The sequence below is a fragment of the Acomys minous genome, assembly GCF_964271855.1.
Source record: "Acomys minous genome assembly, chromosome: 5".
Classification (NCBI taxonomy): domain Eukaryota; kingdom Metazoa; phylum Chordata; class Mammalia; order Rodentia; family Muridae; genus Acomys; species Acomys minous.
Window position 1 is genome coordinate 2197501 of NC_140494.1, and position 21565 is coordinate 2219065.

At 45.8% G+C, this 21565-nt stretch overlaps 1 protein-coding gene across 11 annotated transcripts in view; it reads left to right on the forward strand.

Annotated features, from left to right (window-relative positions):
- Positions 1-21565, forward strand: part of CHRM3 (cholinergic receptor muscarinic 3) — a 457818-nt gene that overhangs the window by 341643 nt on the left and 94610 nt on the right. For 4 of the 11 annotated variants that reach the window (XM_084781759.1, XM_084781755.1, XM_084781754.1 and 1 more), the window contains one exon: positions 9422-9484. The exons of the other annotated variants lie outside the window; for them this stretch is intronic. Coding sequence is in view for 1 of the 4 variants with exons in the window: in XM_084781754.1 (XP_084637880.1) it covers positions 9422-9484 (63 nt within the window). In the remaining 3 variants the exon portion in view is untranslated. The remainder of the gene's footprint in view (positions 1-9421; positions 9485-21565) is intronic. 11 annotated transcript variants of the gene reach the window in all.

Sequence of the window (21565 nt, forward strand, 5' to 3'; positions counted from 1 at the left end):
TCTTGGATAACTCTCCTAAAGCTAGATATATATGAGATGGACAAGGGATGTTTCTCTGATTTTAAAAGAAAGGGGCCGACTGAAATAAATGTTCAAAACAGCTGCTGGCACTAGGCTCTGGCTTTTGTTTTTATCGTCATAGAATGATTTGGTTTGGAAACCTTCCTGCTTTGAGGCATGGGAGTCTCCTTTGTGCACGTGGGCAGATCTTGCTGTGCTGCATGTGTGCATGTGTACACGTGTGTGTGCACGTGTGTGTGTGCGAGGGTGTATCTGTAAGTGCATATTTGTGCGTGTACGTGGGTATGTGGAGTGCATGTGTAGGCACATGTATGTGTACATGTGGGAGGTGTGGGGTGTGGGGGGTGTGTGTTTGCATAGTCCTGCCGGCTGCTGGCTTTCACAGCACTGGCCAATCTAACACCTTACCCATGTCATCCCAAGGGTCCTGACTATACCTGGAAGTTAACCAGCTCCTTTTCAGTCTCTTGGTTCTACTTCAAGTACTATAGCATTAGCCTATGGTTCCCTTGACATGCACTTAATTTCAGGAGAACTGGATATTATTTTAGTCAAGAAAAGAACCTGATTTTATTTTATTTTTAAAGCCAGTCATAAGAGCACTCCCTCCTGCACCTGTGTATAATTCCTTTTATTACTGTCTTTTCTCTCTGGTGCAAAGCCAGGGTTAGACAAATGCAAATCCTAATGATCACTGACACAAAACACTATTCGCCAATTACCGATCTAATTATATCCATTTGTTATTTGGGGGGGGGACAGCAGTCAGAGTCAACTTCCAGGAATGGGTTCTTGCCTTCCATGATGGGTTCTGGAATCACACCCGTGTCTTTCGGCTTGCACCGCAATCTCATTGCCCGCCCCTCAGTACCACCACCACCCCCCCACGCTCTCCATGGCTATCCTCACTTAACCCTCAGGGCAATATGATGGGATGGATACTGTTAGCACCCCATCTCAGGCAAGGAAACTATGGCCTTGACAAGATAAGGAGTTTGCACAGGGGCCTCACAGAGGGATTTGGGTGTTCGGGCACATCTTGGAGTCTGTCCTCGAAGCTGAGTCAGTCTAAGCTGAATCTTATTCTGGCATCTGAACAAGAAGGATAATGTCTGATGACAGTTGTTTAAAGGGAACTTATGCGGTCAGGGGATCTTCACAGAAAGTCTCCTCCGTCACCGGCTGCCTCCAGACAAGCAGAATCTCCTGGAGGTGGTGCTATTACAGCATCACACATGATGCTGGAGGAATAAGGCTGTTGTGGCAGCATTAGGAAATGGGGCACACAATAGAAGACAGAACACAAACCCAATGAACAAGGCTGGAGAAAAGTTGGGGGAAGAACGGCAGGCAGTGAAAAGTCTTGTCGCTAAACCGGGAAGGCTGAAGAAAGAGGGAGCCGTTGGAGGGTACTATGCAAATGAATTCGCTGCCAGGGTTTATATTTCTTTTTTTATTATTATTATTTATTCCTCTCCTTCCTCCCTCCCTCCCACTTTCACTCTATTCCCCTCTTCTAAGTCTAGGACCAAGGGGGACCTCTTCCCCCACTAATGTGGTTATAAGCTATCAAGTCTCATCTTGGTAGCCTGCTTATCCTTTCTCTGATCCCACCAGGCCTCCCCACCAAGGGGAGGTGGTCAAATATGGGGCACCAGAGAGAGAGTCTGTCCTCGCTCTCCACATAACTGTGGAGAATGTCCTGTTCATTGGGTAGATCAGAGTAGGGGCTTGCTGTTTACTACTTGTGTTGTCCTTGGTTAGTGCAATAGTTTGAGCAGACCCCCCTGGGCCCTGAAAGGACACTCTGGCCTTCATACAGCAGTGATTGGCAGGGGACACACAGGAGTCTTCATGACTAATTAGTAAAGGGTAGCAATAGAACAGCATACAATGGGAATCAAGTCTATCTTCAGGTTTGCCTTTCATACAAGTAACAGTTTGAATCTAAAACGTGCCCCACAGGCTCATGTGTCAAACACTAAGTCCTTAATTAGTGCTGCTATTTTGGAAAAATTTGGAACCTTTAAGGTAGAGGCCTTAACTAAAAGATACAAGTTAATGGCAGGCAATCTTGATAACCCCGTCTGTATTCTGCCAGACCTCTGCTCCCTGAGCCAACCGAGATATGGGAAACCACAGGCAAAAGCTCTCAGCACCGCAGACAAAGCTGCTCCACTGTGTTCTCGCCGTCACTGTGGACCGTCTTACAGGAAACCATGAGCCAACATAAACATATCTTCTCTTAAGTCATTTCTTTGGTCAGGCATTTTATCAAATCCACACAAAAAATATTTATTATAAAACACAGGTAAATAGTGACATCTTAGAGAATTCAGAAAGGCAGGCTAGAAAGGGGGGAAATAAGATGAGTTTGAATTTGGATTTCTGGATCTGACATGCCAGTCATGAAATCGTGGTGCCCACCCAGCTAAAGAACCCTATCTGGAACTCTGGGGACAATCTAATTTGCAGAGAGGATTCTTCCTCAAGGTGGCCGGTCGTACTGTGGATTCAGGCAGTTTGGATGAAGCTGCCTCCATATGGCGCAAGGATGCCATGAACTGCAGACAGACGTTTGGCAATCGGTGCATCTCAGAAGCTGTGTAGAAGACTGAGAGAATCTGGCAAATGGTAAACAACCCAGAAAAGCATCCTATCTCAGAAGCCAAGAAATGAGCTTCCAGTGGCAAGAAAAGTCAACAACCTGGATTCTTGAGAAAATCGAAAATAAGAAGTAGAGATGCCTCCAAGTGTGGCCATTCACAGGGACCTCAGGGCATCCAGGGAGGTGGGGCATGCACAGTTAAGGCCTCAGTGTTGTCCAGAGGGTCCATGCTGAGAGGACGTGGGGATGACTGTCTCAGAGAACTCTTAGTGAACTTGATAACCAGCCCTGGCTACTTCATTCTCCAGCTATGGCTTTAATGAGTGGTCTGATCAGAAGCCATGTCTTCACACATCAGTCATGGTTTTTTCAGTTAATCCTATGTGTGTCAATGCATATTGGGGGATTGGCTGAATGAGACAATATGTAGGTATAGATAAATACACTATGTAAATGAACTATTTAAATGTGCCCCTATAATTCCTAAATCAAGTATTAATGTTTTTCTTACCCTGAATCTCCTCTGAGACACAGGAAAATTAGAAATCAAGTGAACTTTAGCAACAAAACTTTTTTACGTTCTGCAAGATTATTTTTTTGTATGTGTGAGTATGTATATGTGTGTATATGTATCAGTGCACCTGTGAACATAACCGTGCAGGTCCACATGTGTGAGCGTGTTCCTGCATGTGCATATGGAGACCAGAGGAAAACCTCAGCTCTCACTCCTTAGATGCCTTTTCTCTTGCTTTGTGAGGCAGCACCTCTCACTGGGCAGAGTGGGAAGTCACCAGCTGTGCTAAGCTGGCTGCCCAGCGAGGCACCAGGGGTCATCTGTCTCCATGGCCCTAGTACACGGCCACATCTAGCTCTTTCCTTTCTAACCTGTGTTCAGTGGGACCACACCCAGGCCTCATGGCTGCAGAGCAAGCACGTTGACGTCTCACTCCAACCCTATGGGCTGGCTGTGTTTTGGTTCCACATGCAGTTCATGTGGCCACCAGGTTACGTTCACATCTCCCCTCAGGCCTGTTTTGAAGTTATTACTGAGCAAATTCTCATTTCAAACAATAACCCTGAATGAATAACTGTGCCGTGCAAATCAACTCGACAGAAAGAACCTCAGTCTTTTTCCACTGCCTTCTATGGTACTCTAGTTCATTGGGAGAGCAGCAAATGTTTGTCAGTTCTAATGATTCCTGCTGATATAGCTGGTGTTTAATAAACTCAAGAAAAATCAGTGTGTTAAGGTAGTATTAGCTTATGTTTTCCTTATATTAGAGTCTAGTTTGAGTCTTCCTGGTCAGGCAACTCCTCTCAGAGTGGTGTGCCGAGGGACAGTTCATCCTTGGCCAGATTTCCAAGTTTACCTGAAGGGTGTCCCAACTTCAGTCTTATAAGAAGAGGAAGATCCAAGATGGGCTGGCTATGGTGACTGCTGTGGGCCCATCTCAGAGCTGAACACTTGTCTTCTGCCCGTGTACCCCTGGACAGAGCTCAGCCCATGTTTAATGAGGGCAGAGGCTCCAAAATGTTGTCTTGGAAAGAAAGACTAACTAACCTAAACATAAATTTGTCTTATACTGTGTGAAAATAATATAAAACATTCCATAGACCATGACTAATATTCCAGGAACAACAGCTTCCCAGTCACATGGGTTAAATGCAGAATTAACCCACTTTCCAGACCCCTCTACTGTTTGAGGGTTCTTTACATCTGTATCCTGGGACTGAGGATGTACCAGGTGGCAGAGCTTTTGGCTAGTGTATAGTTGAGGCTCTGGGGTCTGTTCTCAGCACTAGGGGCGTGGGACCGTGCCCTTGCTCTTCCCTAGCAAGTTTGGAAAACTCAGCACAAACAACCACAAGGCCGTTCTCAGCCCTGAGAGTAGCAGGTAATTGTCCTGACCTCCCGCACAGAGTAGGAGTTCATCCAAGAGAGCACAAACACAGTCCAACAACGATAAGGCTATTGGTGTCAGAGTCAATGTCAGCACAACATCCCATCCACTCTGTCGTTATCTGGTGAACAAGTTCAGGTTCATGAGAACTATTCCAAAGAAAACTTTCAGTGACTCACGCAACAGTTGAAAAAGTAGAGATCTTGTTCTGGATTGCCCTTTTTTATTAATAAAATATAACAAAACATATCGGAAACCATCTGCAAGGAACAACACGTCCACGGCTTGTCAAGATCAATAGCAATTTCTCTAAAGAGGACTGCAGGACGAGCACAGTAATATCATTAGCAGATCTGCTGAGCGCAGGGAACGCGGAAGCAGGAGTGGGTCTGTGTGCCTCTGCATCTTTGGTGGCTGCAGAAATGCCACCGTGAGCGATTCAGGTTTTTTCATCAGTTTTCTTTTCTGACCCGTGAGGCACAATGGGCCAACTTTCCCTGTTGTCCTGAGACCAGCTTCACCTTGGGAGATCATAAACTGGGACAGTGCACAGTCCAGTCACTGCCAGATCAAGAAAGCTTGAGAAGGAAGGAGGGAAAGGTGAAGGAAGGACAAGAGAGAAGGGAGGGAGGGAGGGAGGGAGGGAGGGAGGGAAGGATGGAGGGAGGGAAGGATGGAGGGAGGGAGGGAGGGAGGGGAAGGTGAAGGAAGGACAAGAGAGAAGGGAGGGAGGGAGGGAGGGAGGGAGGGAGGGAGGGAGGGAGGGGAAGGTGAAGGAAGGACAAGAGAGAAGGGAGGGAGGGAGGGAGGGAGGGAGGGAGGGAGGGAGGGAGGGAGGGAAGGATGGAGGGAGGGAGGGAGGGAGGGGAAGGTGAAGGAAGGACAAGAGAGAAGGGAGGGAGGGAGGGATGGAGGGAGGGAGGGAGGGAGGGAAGGATGGAGGGAGGGAGGGAGGGAGGGGAAGGTGAAGGAAGGACAAGAGAGAAGGGAGGGAGGGAGGGAGGGATGGAGGGAGGGAGGGAGGGAAGGATGGAGGGAGGGAGGGAGGGAGGGGAAGGTGAAGGAAGGACAAGAGAGAAGGGAGGGAGGGAGGGAGGGAGGGAGGGAGGGAGGGAGGGAGGGAGGGAGGAAGGGAGGGAGGGGAAGGTGAAGGAAGGACAAGAGAGAAGGGAGGGAGGGAGGGAGGGAGGGAGGGAGGGAGGGAGGGAGGGAAGGATGGAGGGAGGGAGGGAGGGAGGGGAAGGTGAAGGAAGGACAAGAGAGAAGGGAGGGAGGGAGGGAGGGAGGGAGGGAGGGGAAGGTGAAGGAAGGACAAGAGAGAAGGGAGGGAGGGAGGGAGGGAGGGAGGGAGGGAGGGAGGGAGGGGAAGGTGAAGGAAGGACAAGAGAGAAGGGAGGGAGGGAGGGAGGGAGGGAGGGAGGGAGGGAGGGAGGGAGGGAGGGGAGGGAGGAAGGGGAAGAACAAGAGGGAGAGGGAGAAGAAAGGGCAGCAAAGGAGGAGAAGTCAGGGAAGGATAAAACGGAGACAGCAGGGAGAGACAGGTGTAGGAAAGGGGAGAAAGAAGAGTGGAAGGGGAGAGGCGGGCAGGCAAGATGGCTCAGTGTTAAAAGTGCTTGCAGCCAAGCCTGAAGACCTAAGTCCCTACCTGATCCGTAGAACTCACTAACTCCTTACAAGCTGTACGTATGTACATACATACACTAAATTCAATTAGTTGGTTAAATTAATTAATCAAGGGCAGGAGGAGGGAGAGCAAAAGGGTGAAAAGCGAGCGAGATGGGAGAGGAAGGGAAGGATTCATCAGACGGACACTAAAATGATAAGAAAACCAAACAGGAAATAAGTTCTGAGTTGTGTAAAGAGACAACACAACAAATCCATAGCATCAGCAGCTACAAGAAAAGTTTCAATAGTTTACCCACGTATCTATAAATACAGGCCTGTGGTCTCCTAAATATCTCTTCAAACACCAGTTTAGAAAGACAAAGCAGAGTTCACTGAGAAGCAGAGGCTCTTGGGGAGGTCAGAGTGCAGAAGGGACTCTGTATCTCTCCCTGCTGTCCCCGACAGAGCCCCTACAGCACTGGGGTCATCCAGCCTCTGTCCTCTAAGTCCCATGGAAAATCAGGGCTAATAGAAAAACAACCAAGTCCTGTGTCCTTTCTCACTCCTTAGCCTTCACTGGCAGAACGGTGGAGAGCCAACTGCCTTTTGTTTCTGTGTTACTGGGTATCTTCTGTGTGTCCGTCAGTGTGCTGGGGCATTGGTGATGGACAAGGTAAACACTGGGTTATTCTTCTCTCTGTTGCTTATCTGAGGCTGGGTGAGTTAGGAAGAAAAGAGTTTTTCTCAGTTTACAGTTTTAGAAACTACAAGCCCAAACTTCATGGCCCTGACTCTGGTGAGGGCTCCTTCAGAATCACATTACACTGTTATAGATAGCACATGGGGCGGAGGGGAGACAGAGACAGAGACAGACAGACAGACAGACAGACAGAGTGAGAATGAACAACAACACTAACAACAACACAAGCAACAAAAGCAGAAGTTTGGGGACTCCAGTCCCTCTCTCTGGGGCTGTTGCGTCCCTCAAGACCACCACGAACCTTCTCTGAGGACAGCACCACGGATGACTGAATTACCTACCATTATATCCTGCCCATTAAAGGTGTCGTTATGTTCCACATCACCAAAGTGACTTCAATCTTCCAGCTTGTGAGCCCTTGGGAAACACACTCCAACTAGATACATAGAGCAACACTACTCAAAGTCTCTCCAGAAATATATGATATTGGAAAGCTTTCCCAAGTGCCTACATCATACCTGAGTACATCGTTATACCAGTGGACCATACAGATTAAAAATATTTACAGCGTTCTTAATACCAAAATGAAATATAATTGTTATGAGTATAACTATTATAAAATTATGTTAATTATACTTATAATTGTTATATTTTAAAATAATAAGTATGTTGCTTCTTTATATGAAAAACAGCACATTCTCTATTACAGTCACTTTTTTAAAAGATCGGGTGTCACTAGGTAGACCTGACTGACATAGAACTCACTGTGTAGACCACACTGGCCTCAAACTCATGGAAATCCACCTGCCTCTGCCTCCTTGGTACTGGGATTAAAGGTTCCCACCACCACACCAGGCCCTGAAACCAGTTCTTTTTCATTGAAAGTTAGAAAATATTAATTTCTGTAATGTAAACTTAATGAAGACCTTTACACTGATTTTGAGACATTTTTAAAGTGAATTGGTGTGAAATTTAGTAAGGAATAGCTGACACTTTTATTGACATTCTGTACCTGTAGTTTTAAAATAAATGTTTTGAAATGACATTTTATTAATGATCCTTAAAAATAATTTTTTAAAGATTCGCCAAAAAAGCATAAGTGTATATGTCAACTATGTGTCACTGCAACAAAACACCTGGCATAAACAAAAGAAAGAGAGGAGTATTTGGCTCATAGTTTGAGGAGGCTCAGTCCCTGGTCACATGACCCTGTTGCTTTGGGCATTTGGCATATCCCAGCAGAAGCTGTCCTCTGAAAGCATCAAGACGCTGAATAGAGATAGGATGAGGCCGGGTCCCAGCATTCCGTTCAAAGTCCAACTCCTGGGGACCTAGCTTCTTCCCACTAGACTCCCACATCCTCAGGGTGACGACGAAGCCTTTAACATAATGGATTCTCTGTGACTCTGTGCCTCAGTGACCCTGGAGGTGCTTTCAGGTTAACCTCTGTGGAGTGTAGATTCCTCCACGGAAAGTGAGTTGGATGGTTTTTTTTTTCAGCCCTTGTGAACCATGCAAATGCATTCTGAAGATGGGCGGCACCAATTCTCCATTTCGGGAGAAAGATGGATGCACGCAATAAAGATGCCTTCTAACTTCTCCATTTGATTACGCCCTGCTGTAAAGACCTTTAGTCGCCTATGATGACACTAGGCTTCTGGGTGGGCTTACTACCGTTCAAAAATTAGAAAATGCCCAACAGATTCATTTTCACTGAAAGCTGACTCCCTTGTTTGTATAGACAAGGAATCTTTTTTTTTTTTTTTTGAGATTTACAAGGATAATATTTCAAAACTATGTTTTAGTTTTTTTGGCACTTAACTTACTATCAGCACAACGGGTCTTATCGATTCACCTTAGGCTGAGCTGGATATAAATAAGCTGTAGCCTTCCCAAGGATAGAATGAAGGTGAGTTTATTATGATGTTTTTACATTAATTGTGTTTGGTGACTTTGACATTCAGGCACAGGAAACAACATTTCTTGTTGTCCTTTGGCTAAGCATACCTCCAAGTTCATCAAAGAAACTCCAAGTTCTGATAATCCCATCACTGTTGTAGGTCATTCTAGGCCCTTCCGTGCTGTCTCTGCCTTGAGCATGTTTGTATTAAATGACTGCAGCTCCTCGTTGGGAAGGAGCAATACAATTGCACTTCCACACAGTGTTGGGGCTTCGATGTTCCCCCTCTTCTCTGGACTCTATTGTTTCCATGGGAGCCGAAGCCAGAAGCTAAGGCATAATGATTATGAAACAAAGTGTAGAGTTAGTCACAGAGGCAAAAGGAGGATTGAGAGACAGATATTTACATATTTATCACAAAGGAGGTAATGATCGCACTCACTAAAGGGTAGAAACTCAAAAAAAGTGACCATGATCCACTGAAGGCCCTGGCGGTAGGAACGGCATGTCTTATCAGTCATGTATAGATAGTGAATTCAAACTTTTATACATTTTTTTTTTAGTTCCATGTATATCTCCACACACTTAGCTGCATCCCTGTGTCCTCGGTATGTGTTTCATTAGATGCCCATGGTCAAAACCCTTGGTCCGCTCTCCTCTTAGAGGCATCCTCTCTGTTGTTGTAGGAAGGCCTGCACCCAGTCAGTATCCACCAGATCGCCCCTTGGGACGCTTTGCCAGCAGTATGTGTAAGTAAAATGAGATGAGCCACCAACTATACGAACTGCGTACTTCTTCTCCCTCTTTCTCCTACTCCACCCCTCCTCCCGCTGGCCACTACGCTGAAAATGTCACCAAATAAAGCCAATCACCTCTATTGCCGCAGAATGTGGATTAAAAACCAATGGCTGGGCTTATTCAAAGGAATGGTTTAACTGTAGTATAGGAACCACTTCCTGTGGTAGGGAGCTGTCTCCTGGCACACAGCGGGCAGAAATGTGGCAGCAATTGGGCGTGTCTTCCTCCTTGTCCCCATGGCGCCCTGGGAAGCTGTATTCTCAGATCTAAAAGAGGCAACAGGTTGCCCATTAAGTTCTTCACCTGTCTGGTTAACACACAGCTCAGACTTGAGAAATAATTCCAAATCTCATATCCTTACACCCTCTCCTTCTTTCTGTCTTTTTCCCCCTGTCTCTTGGCATGTCTGGATTTTTCCCAGTCAGGCTGCGTTTCATACTTTATATGGTGACAAATACCCAACAGACGCAATCTGAGGATGAAGGACCCATTTTGGCTCATAGTTTGAGTCCATTATGGTCAGGAAGACACGCCAGAGTTTGTGATGGCCGGATCATCTGTTACTGTCCCTCCAGGCTGATGTCATCAGGGCTGGAGAGGTTTTTGTGTCACACACGCCATAGCATGCCTCTCAGACATTGCTGACTCAGACACAGTAACAGCTTCCCGTTCACTTACACGCATTGCGGGACCTGATGTCCTCTGTGGCTTCCCTCCTGCTTTTCACCATGTAGAGTCATCCCTCCCTTCCTGCTTAACCCGTGCTGGCTCATTAGCTGTGTATCTACTGTGCAACTTTCCCTGGGGAGACATGAACACCCCAGATAGATCGTTGATGACAGCCTAAAGAAATTCCCCTCCCCAGGGCTAGCTTGTTCAATCAAATGAGTGAATTTGCTTGGGTTACTTCACCAAAAATCCCACCCCAACATGCATGACATCTTATAAAATTATATCCCTGCACGGGGGTGGGGGTGGGGGTGGGGACATCCCTGTAGAACTTGCAAGGCAGTTCAACCATGTAAAGAGTCTCTTTTCTGCAATCATTCACTGTTTATAAAACTTGAGAAAGGGGCCTGGTGCACCTTGGAAGTTTCTGAGCTTGGTAGGTTTGGTGAACTTCCTGAGTCTTACATATTTCCCACCTCCTTCCTCCTTCCATGGAGGGAATGCTTCATTGCGAGGAAACAGCCACACAACAGCCCTGCGATGATGGGGAAGGCTCTTTCTAGTCTTTCTAGGCCTGCCTTCATAGAGCAGTCTTGAGTCTTCTCTGTCTGTGCCCAGTATCAGCCTCTCAGAGAGGCCTGAATTGAAAGCCCTCCCTCCTCATGCAGTCATAGCTTTCCTTCTTGTTCCTGTATTTCTAGTGCATAGAAGCCTGGCATGGGATGTTAAAAGAGTGAGTAGTACGAAGTGAGACTGTCCCACCGTATTGCGCCAAACAGTCCTGTGCTGCGCAGCCTTGGGGCAAGCAGTGGCTCTATGGAGTTTTGTTAATGTTTAATTTATGTGTATGTGCATGTGTGTGTGAGATTACCCATGAAGGCCAAAAGAAGATGTTGCTTCCCCCGGAGCTAGAGTTAGAGGTGGTTGTATGGGGTCCCAGTCCTATGAAATAACAGCACAACTGAACTGTCTCACCAACTCCTGGTTTTAAAGCTCACGTGTTGAGAACTACATTTGGAGGCATTTTCATTGAAGGTTGTTGGAAGCGGTAACAGAGTGGAACTAGCATAAAGAAAGACTGAACCTTAGGAAGCAGACATATTTCAAAGAGACGACGAGGGGTCAAGCCATTGAAGGAAGCACACAAGAGAAGACCTGGTGTGTTAAAAAAGCAGAATGGTGTCAAAAGAAGAAGAGGGCTGAATGACAAGCTGTCTCAAAGACCGAAGCAAAGCACCGAGAACCTTCTAGAAGGCCATTGGTCTTGGAACTTGAGAAGTCAATAATGGTAGTCCCAAAGTTCTGTGAGTATAGACATCAAGTCCTGACACAGTGGGATTGCTTATGGAAGGGCAGCTGGGACAGGCAGTGTGACCTGGACACAAGCCAGGGACAAGACTGAGCCACATTGGTGCCATCCAGAAGTGAGAAATCAATAAAGGCTTAGAATAAGTGACCACGGATGTTCCTCCTTAAATGGAACATTTGTGTCACCCCCCTCTAAATCTTGGGAAACATTAACAACTATAAAAGAGCCAGAAGAGGGCCGGGCGTGGTGGTGCACGCCTTTAATCCCAGCACTTGGGAGGCAGAGGCAGGCGGATCGCAGTGAGTTCGAGGCCAGCCTGGTCTACAAAGTGAGTCCAGGACAGTCAAGGCTACACAGAGAAACCTTGTCTCAAAAAAAAAAAAAAAAAAGAGCCAGAAGTAATAGAGGAGCGATGTGGAATGTTGACTTCGAGATGTGGCATGGCAATTGCACTCTTGAGTTCACAGTAGCTGTGGTCAACATTCTGGCATGGAGGGTGGGATTCGTCAGACCCTGCCCATCCTTATAGGTCTACAGTCACTTAATGGTTGCTGGGGGGACACTCACAAGAATCTAAACTCTTCTCAGTTTCTGTAGGCAATATGTCATCAGTCCTGTGACTCCTTTGAGTAACCACTCACTCATGTTCCTGTAAGTAACTTGAATGAAATTCAATGATTCACCATGAGAGGAGGATGAAGATGAGGAGAGAATGAAGAGGAAGAAGTAGTAGCAGTAGCAGTAGCAGTAGCAGTAGTAGCAGTAGTAGTAGAGTGTGTGACCTCACTAATAATGAGCAGGGTGGAGCATTCATTCCTTTCTCCCCCAAGGCAGCCCCCTCCTCACGCCACTGCTTGGGAACCCACTCATGCTTGCATCTGTTGTCACTCCAGATGACATAGCTCCAGTGACAACAGGATAAGAGATTGCACTTTAACTGACTTTCAGGGCTTTCTACCTTGTCAGTTTTTCTGTGACAGCTCAGACTCTTCTGTCCCTGTGTGAAGATGTCACTCTGCATAGCATCAAATGTTGACAGCTTCATGCAAACCTGACCAGTGGAGAAAAGGAGGCTCTGTGAAACACCATAAAGCTTTCCTTTGCTTACAGATCCCAGTAAACTCATGAACTAGGGGCCACAGAGCCAAATGAAGGCGTGTAGGAAGACTTAGAGGTGTCTATAGCTCACAGACTTACCCCCTCCCATGAACCCCAGGGCTCAAGAAAAATCAGTCTTGCTAGGGTTTTTTTTTTTTTCATTTCTTCTTCACACCAGATAGATCTTTGTGTCTTGATTTTCAGTTGTTTTCTCCTGTACTCATAGTATTTACAGGGATGAGGGACTGAAAGAGGTCAGAAGAATCTGTCAACTGAGCTGGCAATGTGAGAAAGAAGACTAGGCTAGGGGGTGGTTCAAAAGTTCACTTGTATGCATGAGGACCAGAGTTCACACTTCAGAACTTATCAAAAAGCTGGGCATGGTAGTAAGCATTTTTATAATCTCTGCACTAGGGAAGCAGAAGCAAGGGATTTGGGGTGCTTGCTAGCCTAGCGTGCTTGCGCTAGAGGCCAATAAGAGAGAGACTTTGCCTCAAAAAGAAAAAGTTAACAGTGCCTGAGGAAGACGCCCAAGCTTGTCCTCTGGCCTCCACAGACATGCACACATAGATATGTATGATGTCTCACATATATGCATAACTACATTCGCATGTACACATGTACATAGTACACACATACACACAAAGTAAATAAAATAGGAGTATGGCCATTGTTCTCAGTCTTCTCCACTATAAAGGTCATGATGAGAAAAATTGAGTGCATGATGAAGTGGTGGTGGGTTTCCACAGAGCCAGGTCTCTGTTGCTTTCTTGTTCCCAACTATAAAACCTTCAGAGAAAAACAAAGATGTCCACCTCATATGTCTGGTCCTCACCTTAGTTGTCACAGTGCCAGGATCCCATGATAATGCTCAGTCTCTACTGATTTCCCATTATATTTAGTCAGAACAAATGGGCCCCAGAAGGTCCCTAGAGGTCCAGTGCATCTCAACTTGCATAGGAATCATTTGGGGCAAGTCTGACTCCATGATTATATAGTGACACCAGGCATAATATATTCTTCACAAACTCCAAGGCATGCTGATACACTCATGGACTAGGTTCTAGTGGAGTAGGCCTTTTGAGGTTTGCCTGTCCCTGTGAGGTGACTATGCGGACCTAGAATTACAAAAGAATACTAAGTTATCTTCCTGTATTATCAAATATGGATAAAGGTCAACTATTTAGCAAAGCAAATGTATTAGCATATAACATAATATAAAATGCAACTGAAATATAAGCAAATGTTTTTCACTTGTGGTCTCGTTTTCTTCTTCTTCTTCTTCTTCTTCTTCTTCTTCTTCTTCTTCTTCTTCTTCTTCTTCTTCTTCTTCTTCTTCTTCCCATTGGCCTACAAGGGAATCATTCATACCCTCTCCTCTTAGGGTTACTTTAAAGGAAATGTTTCATAAGCTGTAAGCTGGTAGACCCGTGAAGAAAAGAAACCCAGGGAACTTCAAAATGCTAGTTATCCCAAGAATAAAATTGAAAGCAATGGCTAACACTCATTGAGTTCTTGTTTTGAGGCAGGCATGTCACAAAATAAGACATACCAAGCAGTCGTCAAAGTCTTGAGAAGAGCACACTTCTACGTAAGGCCTGAGGAAAGAGGCTTACCACAACTGACATTTCTCAAAGAGCATGTGTCCAGGGACACGAGAGTTCCTGCCACCACTGTGGTATTTCCAGACCCCTGAAGTGGGTTCAGCCAGTAGGAAACACATACCTCACCCTTCTCTGGGACTCAGTTAGAGTAAGAAGCACCTGGCATTTCCAAAGACAGCTTTGTAAGTTACAGAAATGCATCCAGTATTTGCTATGTGTGCTATGTGTATGTATGTGTGCATGTGTATGTGTGTATACACATGTATGCATGTAAATATCAGTATAAACATAGTATTTATTCCATGTTTCTTTTGTGGTAACAATAAGCTGGTTAACTTTTTCTGAGCAGGTGACTGGACCACAGTTCTAAGCTCTTTCTCGTGTGTGTGTGTGTGTGTGTGTGTGTGTGTGTGTGTGTGTGTGTGCGTGTTTTCCTGCCAAGCAGCCATCAGCATGAGTGGATGAAGGTGTCCATGGTGAGCTTCTGTAAGGAATACACCTAGGTGGACAGAGAATGAGTCCCTTCCCTATACAAATAGAATTAGAAGTGGCAGCACTGGGAGACATACAAAGAATGGGCACTCTAAGAGGAGACACATGTTTTGAAGAACCCCAGCACTGGGGAGGCCATGCAGAAGTGTCCAAGGGTAGTCTAGTGAGTTAGTAAGGTCTACGTTCAGTGAGAGATCTTGTCTCAGAAAATAAGGTGGAGAGGTAATGGAGGAAGACATACAGCATTAACCTCTAGCCTTCACACGTGCGTATACGCGCACACACACACACACACACACACACACACACACACACACACACATACACACAGAAGAGAGGGTATCACTGTCAGGCAAGAGCTTTGCGAACTTCTTTCCTTTTCCTCAGTGGAAATAACAACAGCCTTACATTTCGTGGGGTGCCTGGTTCACTGTGAAATTTAACTGTAGACTGAATTCTTGAAGAGCAATTCTTTGCTACTCAGCTCTAGTCTGGAAGCCAAACCGTTTAACGAGTCATATGATGCAGACTGGCTAAGAGGATGTTCACATTGTTGAGCCGAGCAGAGCTGCACTAATGGAAGTCCAGAAGCCAGACCCACACCTGCAGTGTGAGACCACCTATCGGTGAGCCTGGCAGAAGAGCACCTGTATACCTCCAACTCCGTGGATACAGCAGTTGGTGCAGCAGAAAGACTATCATCTTATCTTTCCGGAACTTGCCAGAACATTATGGTTCTCTGAGGATTTATGGCCTTGGAGAGCCTTGGAGAGCAGCAGAGATTATGGCAATAGGAGAGTGGCAGCATCATTTCTTTCCAGGAATGTTTGGGGGTTTTTTTTCTTAATGATGACAGCTCTATGATTTTTATTTGGAAAATCCACAGAAGGTGCCATTACAAAATCGGCAGCCTTTTTGAGATATTTCCAAGGCCAGTGGCACTGAGGAGAGGAAGCATACTGTGAAATAAAAGCTGACTAAAGCTTAGAGGTGAGGAAAGAGATGCTGGTACCATGCGGGGAAATTGACTTTTTTTCTTTTGAGGAACCGTCACTATCTTTGAATGCCGTCCATTTCTTTATATAATGCATCACAATATGGAAGCTGCTCTTTCTATGTTTAAAAAAAAAAATACCTATACATTTTCTGGTTCAACCTTTTCTTCTAGGAGATAGAGAACCACCTGTTTCCACTCTGCATACATGGAGGGGGTCCTACCTGTTGCTGATCACTACACGTGTTTGTCTGTATCTGGGTTGGAACTGCCTTTAGTTTTTCAGGGAGTTTATGTACCAGTTGGGTTTCAAAGGGAAACAGATGATGGTGATGTATCTAACAGACTCACTCGGTGCTCATTTGGTCCATGGAGACCATGCAAGCTCATCCTGCACCTCAGCTTGGTCCAAAGGTAGTTCTGTCCCTCTAAGTGGTGCTAAGGACAAGGCACAGATAAAGGCGATTCTTCAAACCCTTCTTTTCTTTACCTCTTGCACTAGTTCTTTTTCTCCCTCTCATTTCATACGCACACCTTTTGCCTTAATTCTCTTCGGAGCCAGGACTTATACAAGCTCATCTCCACCAAATGGTCTTTTTTTTATGTCGTCCTCACATTGCCCTTAATACTGGGCAGTAACCACAACTCCTAAATCTGAGCCATATTTGACAAGTATGATGTCGTTCTCTCTTTTTTTATTTTTTATTATTAATTTATTCTTGTTACATCTCAGTGGTTATCCCATCCCTTGTATCCGCCCATTCTTCCCTCCCTCCCATTTCCCCCTTATTCCCCTCCCCTATGACTGTTCCTGAGGGGGATTACCTCCCCCTGTATATGCTCATAGGGTATCAAGTCTCTTCTTGGTAACCTGCTGTCCTTCCTCTGAGTGCCACCAGGTCTCCCCCTCCAGGGGACATGGTCAAATGTGAGGCACCAGAGTATGTGAGAAAGTCATATCCCACTCTCCACTCTACTGTGGAGAGTGTTCTGACCATTGTCTAGATCTGGGTAGGGGTTTAAGGTTTACCGCCTGTATTGTCCTTGGCTGGTGCCTTAGTTTGAGCGGGACCCCTGAGCCCAAATCTGCCTATTATAATGTCCTACTTGTAGGTTTCTAGGACCCTCTGGATCCTTCTACTTTGCTATTCTCCCATGCTTCTCTCATCTAGAGTCCCACTAGAATGTCCTCCCCTCTGTCCCAGTTTCCTGGTAAGTGAAGGCTTTCGTGGGACGATGTCATTCTCTTAGGACCACAGCACTGGCTAGGACCACTGCCACACCATGCCATAAGCAGAGAGCTCCTTATACTGCCAACCCATCATGGCGTATTAGGAGGAGAGGCAGAAAAAGACACAATAGGCTGCCTGGCCTGTGAGCTCCCTGCATCTGCCTATCTCTGCTCCCCATAATGCCTGGCTAAAAGCCGTGCACACCCATCTTTTTACATGGGTTCTGGTGATTTGAACTTAGGTCCTCATATTTGCACAAGTGTTTTTGCCCCCTGAGCCATCTCCTCAGCCCCTTCCTCTATATTTTTAAAGCTTCTATTTAAGTAGAAGCCAGAAACTATGGAGGGAAGAAGAAAGAGGTGTGTGTGTGTGTGTGTGTGTTTGTGTGTGTGTGTGTGTGTGCGCGTGTGTGTGTATGTGTCTGTGTGTGTGTCTGTGTGTGTGTGTCTGTGTGTTTGTGTGTCTGTGTATGTGTGTCTGTGTGTGTGTGTCTGCGTGTATGTGTCTGTGTGTGTGTCTGTGTGTGTGTGTCTCTGTGTGTGTGTGTCTGTGTGTGTGTCTGTGTGTGTGCGTGTGTGTGTGTGTGTGTGCACGCGTGTGTGTGTGTGTGTGTCTGTGTATGTGTCTGTGTGTGTGTCTGTGTGTGTGTGTCTGTGTGTGTGTGTGTGTCTGTGTGTGTGTGTCTGTGTGTGTGTCTGTGTGTGTGTGTCTGTGTGTGTGTGTCTGTGTGTGTGTGTCTGTGTGTGTGTGTCTGTGTGTGTGTGTCTGTGTGTGTGTCTGTGTGTGTGTGTCTGTGTGTCTGTGTGTGTGTCTGTGTGTGTCTCTGTGTGTGTGTGTCTGTGTGTGTGTGTCTGTGTGTATGTGTCTGTGTGTGTGTGTCTCTGTGTTTGTGTGTCTGTGTGTGTGTGTCTGTGTGTGTGTGTCTGTGTGTGTGTATGTGTGTGTGTATGTGTGTGTGTATGTGTGTGTGTATGTTGTCTTTTAATTGCATTTTCTGAATAATAGCAATAGAAATGCCATCTGTCTCATAACATTCTTGTAGTGACTAAATGAACCTGGGTACTTTAAGATGCTTCATGGAGTGTAACTCACTCTCCAAGGAAGATTATAATTAGCATCATCATTCTTATTATAACTGTGCAAACTTCAAAGCACTTGATTTCCTTATTGGTTAATTCTAAAGAGGTTTGCCTCTGCTCTGTTTCTTCCTAGGATGCTTATAATTGCTTTTTTGCTATCACATTTTTAAAAATTGGGGCTCAGACACCTTTACCACAGCTCCACATAAACTCGCACAGGCTCTGGTCTGCAAAGCTCTGAGAGAGAGGCTAAGATGTTGCAGTAAGCCCTCAACTGACCTAAAATGCACTAGTGACCTTTGCCAAGCTTTGAGGCACCAGAAAAGTCTCCATTCAGAATGTCTGCAGTTCTCATGAGGACCTTCCTTCCACTTCTCTGGCCTCTTTCACTTATAAACCCACTTGTGCATCTAGATGCAAAGAGGATTGCCTGCCGTGGGCTGGCACCACAGAGCATGCACGTCTGTCTGTGACCATGCAGAGATTACAGCGGCTGCCTCCATCTACAGCAGATGGGTGTGCTTAGCAAGAGAATAGGACTGGCTGGAGGGATTAAGCTGAGAGAAGTAGGTGGATTCGTCCGTGGGATGCACTGGCCTTCAGGAACTCTGGCTCTCTACAGACCTGCAAGTCATGTGGCTGTCAGTGTGCCCAGCATCTAGGCAGAGCCACAGTGCTTCCTCTGGGAAAGGACACAATATATGTCCACTTTTAAATATGTAAATGTTGAGGCTGGGGGTGAGGCTCTGTTGGTAGTGTGCCTATCTACCATGCATAAGGCTCTGGCTCTCCAAAAACAAAGCATCTAGGTGTAGTGTATACTAGCATCCCAGCGCTTGGGATCCTGGCTTGGCAGGGGGAGAAGTAATTCAGGGTCATCCTTGACTACATGGGGGGGTTAGAGACTAGTCTAGACTAGAAAAATTGTTACACACACACACACACAAGCACACACGCACACACACACATATACACACAAAGCTTTTGGCAATATTAGGTGCCTTTTATTATCATTAAAGACATAAAATAATAAACTATTCGTGGAAAAACCCAAAGAAAGCACACATTCTGTTTTGAGTATAGCACCTGCCAAGACTGCAAAGCTGTTTCCTGGTCTGAGAATATTCCACAGGGCTAGAGGTTCCTCATGGGTTTTGATGGTGATAATGATGAAAGCCCCCATTCATACAATTTCTTTTTTTCTATTGTATGTGCATATATGTGTGTCTGAGTATGTGTCTGTTTTGTGTGTGCATGTCACACATGCATGGGGGGATTACATGTGTAGAGGTCAGAGAACAACCTCTAATATCAAGCCCTTGCTTTGCTTCTCCCTTGGAACTTGGTCTTTTCATTTTCCTCTGCCACGAATACTGGCAGAAGGCAAGCTGGCCCTCTGTCTTCTGGGGGGTTTTTTGTCTCTGACTTCCATCTCCTGGAATGCTGGAATTATAGCACATGCTACTGTGTCGGCTTTTGGGTGTGGGGACTCAAATTGAGGTTCTCACCTTTCCACAGGAAGTGCCTCACCTACTAAGCCGTCTCCCCAACCCTTACGTAATAAGGTCCTATTTGAGATCACAATTGGGTGCTTGTACCCAGAAGAAAAGGACAAATATTTGGCTATAGATTACAAATGTTAGCCACTGACACGGTGAGTTCTCTGAGGCAGGGCATACGCATTTCATACTGGGCTAGAAGATGGTTTGATCTTCTGATCTTTAAGACTGCAGTTCCCCTTCATCTCCTTAGGAAAAGAAAAGTAGCTGGAACTCCTTAAGACGTGCTTGTAAATAATTATTCTCTGGCCCTTTTATTAGTGGATTTTAGTTTTATAGGTTTATAGCAAGAATAATGTTTATAGATTCACACAACTTAAGAAAAGGACACCCTGTTTAAAAGCAGTGTGGCACGTTTACAGCGCCGGTTTGGCAGGGACGCTTCTGATCCACCCTCTCTGGAGTTTGGGCAGTGACGCCCTTAAATAGGAATGCTGCAGTGCTGCAGAGGACATGAAGGGAGCCACTTCTGTGAGGAGAGGAGCCTTGGAGAAGTGAATGGAAAAATTTGCCTCTGTTTACCGTGAATGAGCCTGGTATTTCAGCAATATTTGCAGGCCAGATAGAGAGCGTTCCTTTGGCTTCACAATCAGTTGCATTTGGATATTGAAGTGTTTTCTGTCTTTCCTCACTTCGTCTCTGATCTTTAAGTGCCCTGTTAGATTTCACCTCACAGGTTTCAGCTAATAAAAGATGTAATTTATGTCTTTTGGGTCCATGTACTAGATAAGTACATGCAGTCCATTATTTGCTTTACACACATACACACACACGCACACTTACACACACAAATACACACACACTGTGTGCGCATACACACACATCAAAATGCTGAAATGTACTAGACTCTTAAAAGTAATATCTACACCATGACGAAAATGATCTTATTATTCTTTTATTTTTCCAGAATTTTTCCATGAATGCTCATGATATTTTTAAAATGAAGTTACAAAAAGAGGCAGAATCCCTTTGTATTCTTCAGCATCCATCATCCCCTTTTTTCCATTTTAAGAAACTCATAGTGACCCACATCCGATGAGCCTCAAACTCCACTAGGGATGCGGCTCTGAAGATGGGTCAACTCTGTTCAAGAATGACCGCAGTGGGGTGGGGAGGGGGAGGCCCAGAGGTGAAACATTTGCAGTGGGGACCTGAGTTTGAATCTCCAGCCTGACACAAAGCCGGGCATGGTAGAGAAGGCCTGTGATTTCAGTGCTTCAGTGGTGAGGTGGGAGGCAGAAACCAGAGTTTGCGGACATCTAGCCAGATGCGCACAGCAGCAAACAACGAAAGACAGACCTTGTTTTATGAAAGGTGGATGGTCAGGACCAACATCCAAGGTTGACCTCTGACCTCCACACATGCACTGTGGTGTATGTGCACCACACCCCCACATGGGAATGTGCATTCCCTCACTCACACCACAGACCACACACACACACACCACACATCACACACCACATATCACACACCACATTCATACACACACCACACCACACACACACACACACACACACAAATAAAATGAGGTAAAAGACAGCCTTCCAGCACGCTCTCACTCACACCTACCCCATGCAAGCAGTAGCTAAATAAGCACCCAGGTTTCCCGAGTCTGTTTTCTTTCTTCCTCTATGTGACCTTGGAGCAGGGTAAGTTCTGGCGCTGCTCAGAACTTGTTGGGTTGTTTCATGGGCAGGATGAACCAGAATCGGCGAGGGTGGGGTTCTTGTTAGGCATTTGAACAAAAGATCAAGAATTTTCCCTGGAGTCATTCATTGGTTAAATGGACAGCCTCTCAGGCTGGCTTGCTTATGTGCTCTGTGGACCATTTTCCCTCCCGTGCATGACATCGTCTACTGATGGTATGGCCATTCATGTCTAAAGGAGTAAAGAACAGGCATTTGCTACATGTGCACCTGCTCAGTGCTCCGTGAGGGCTGAGCGATGCTGCCTTGCATAAAGTGCTTGCTGTACAATCGTGAACACCTGAGTTTGG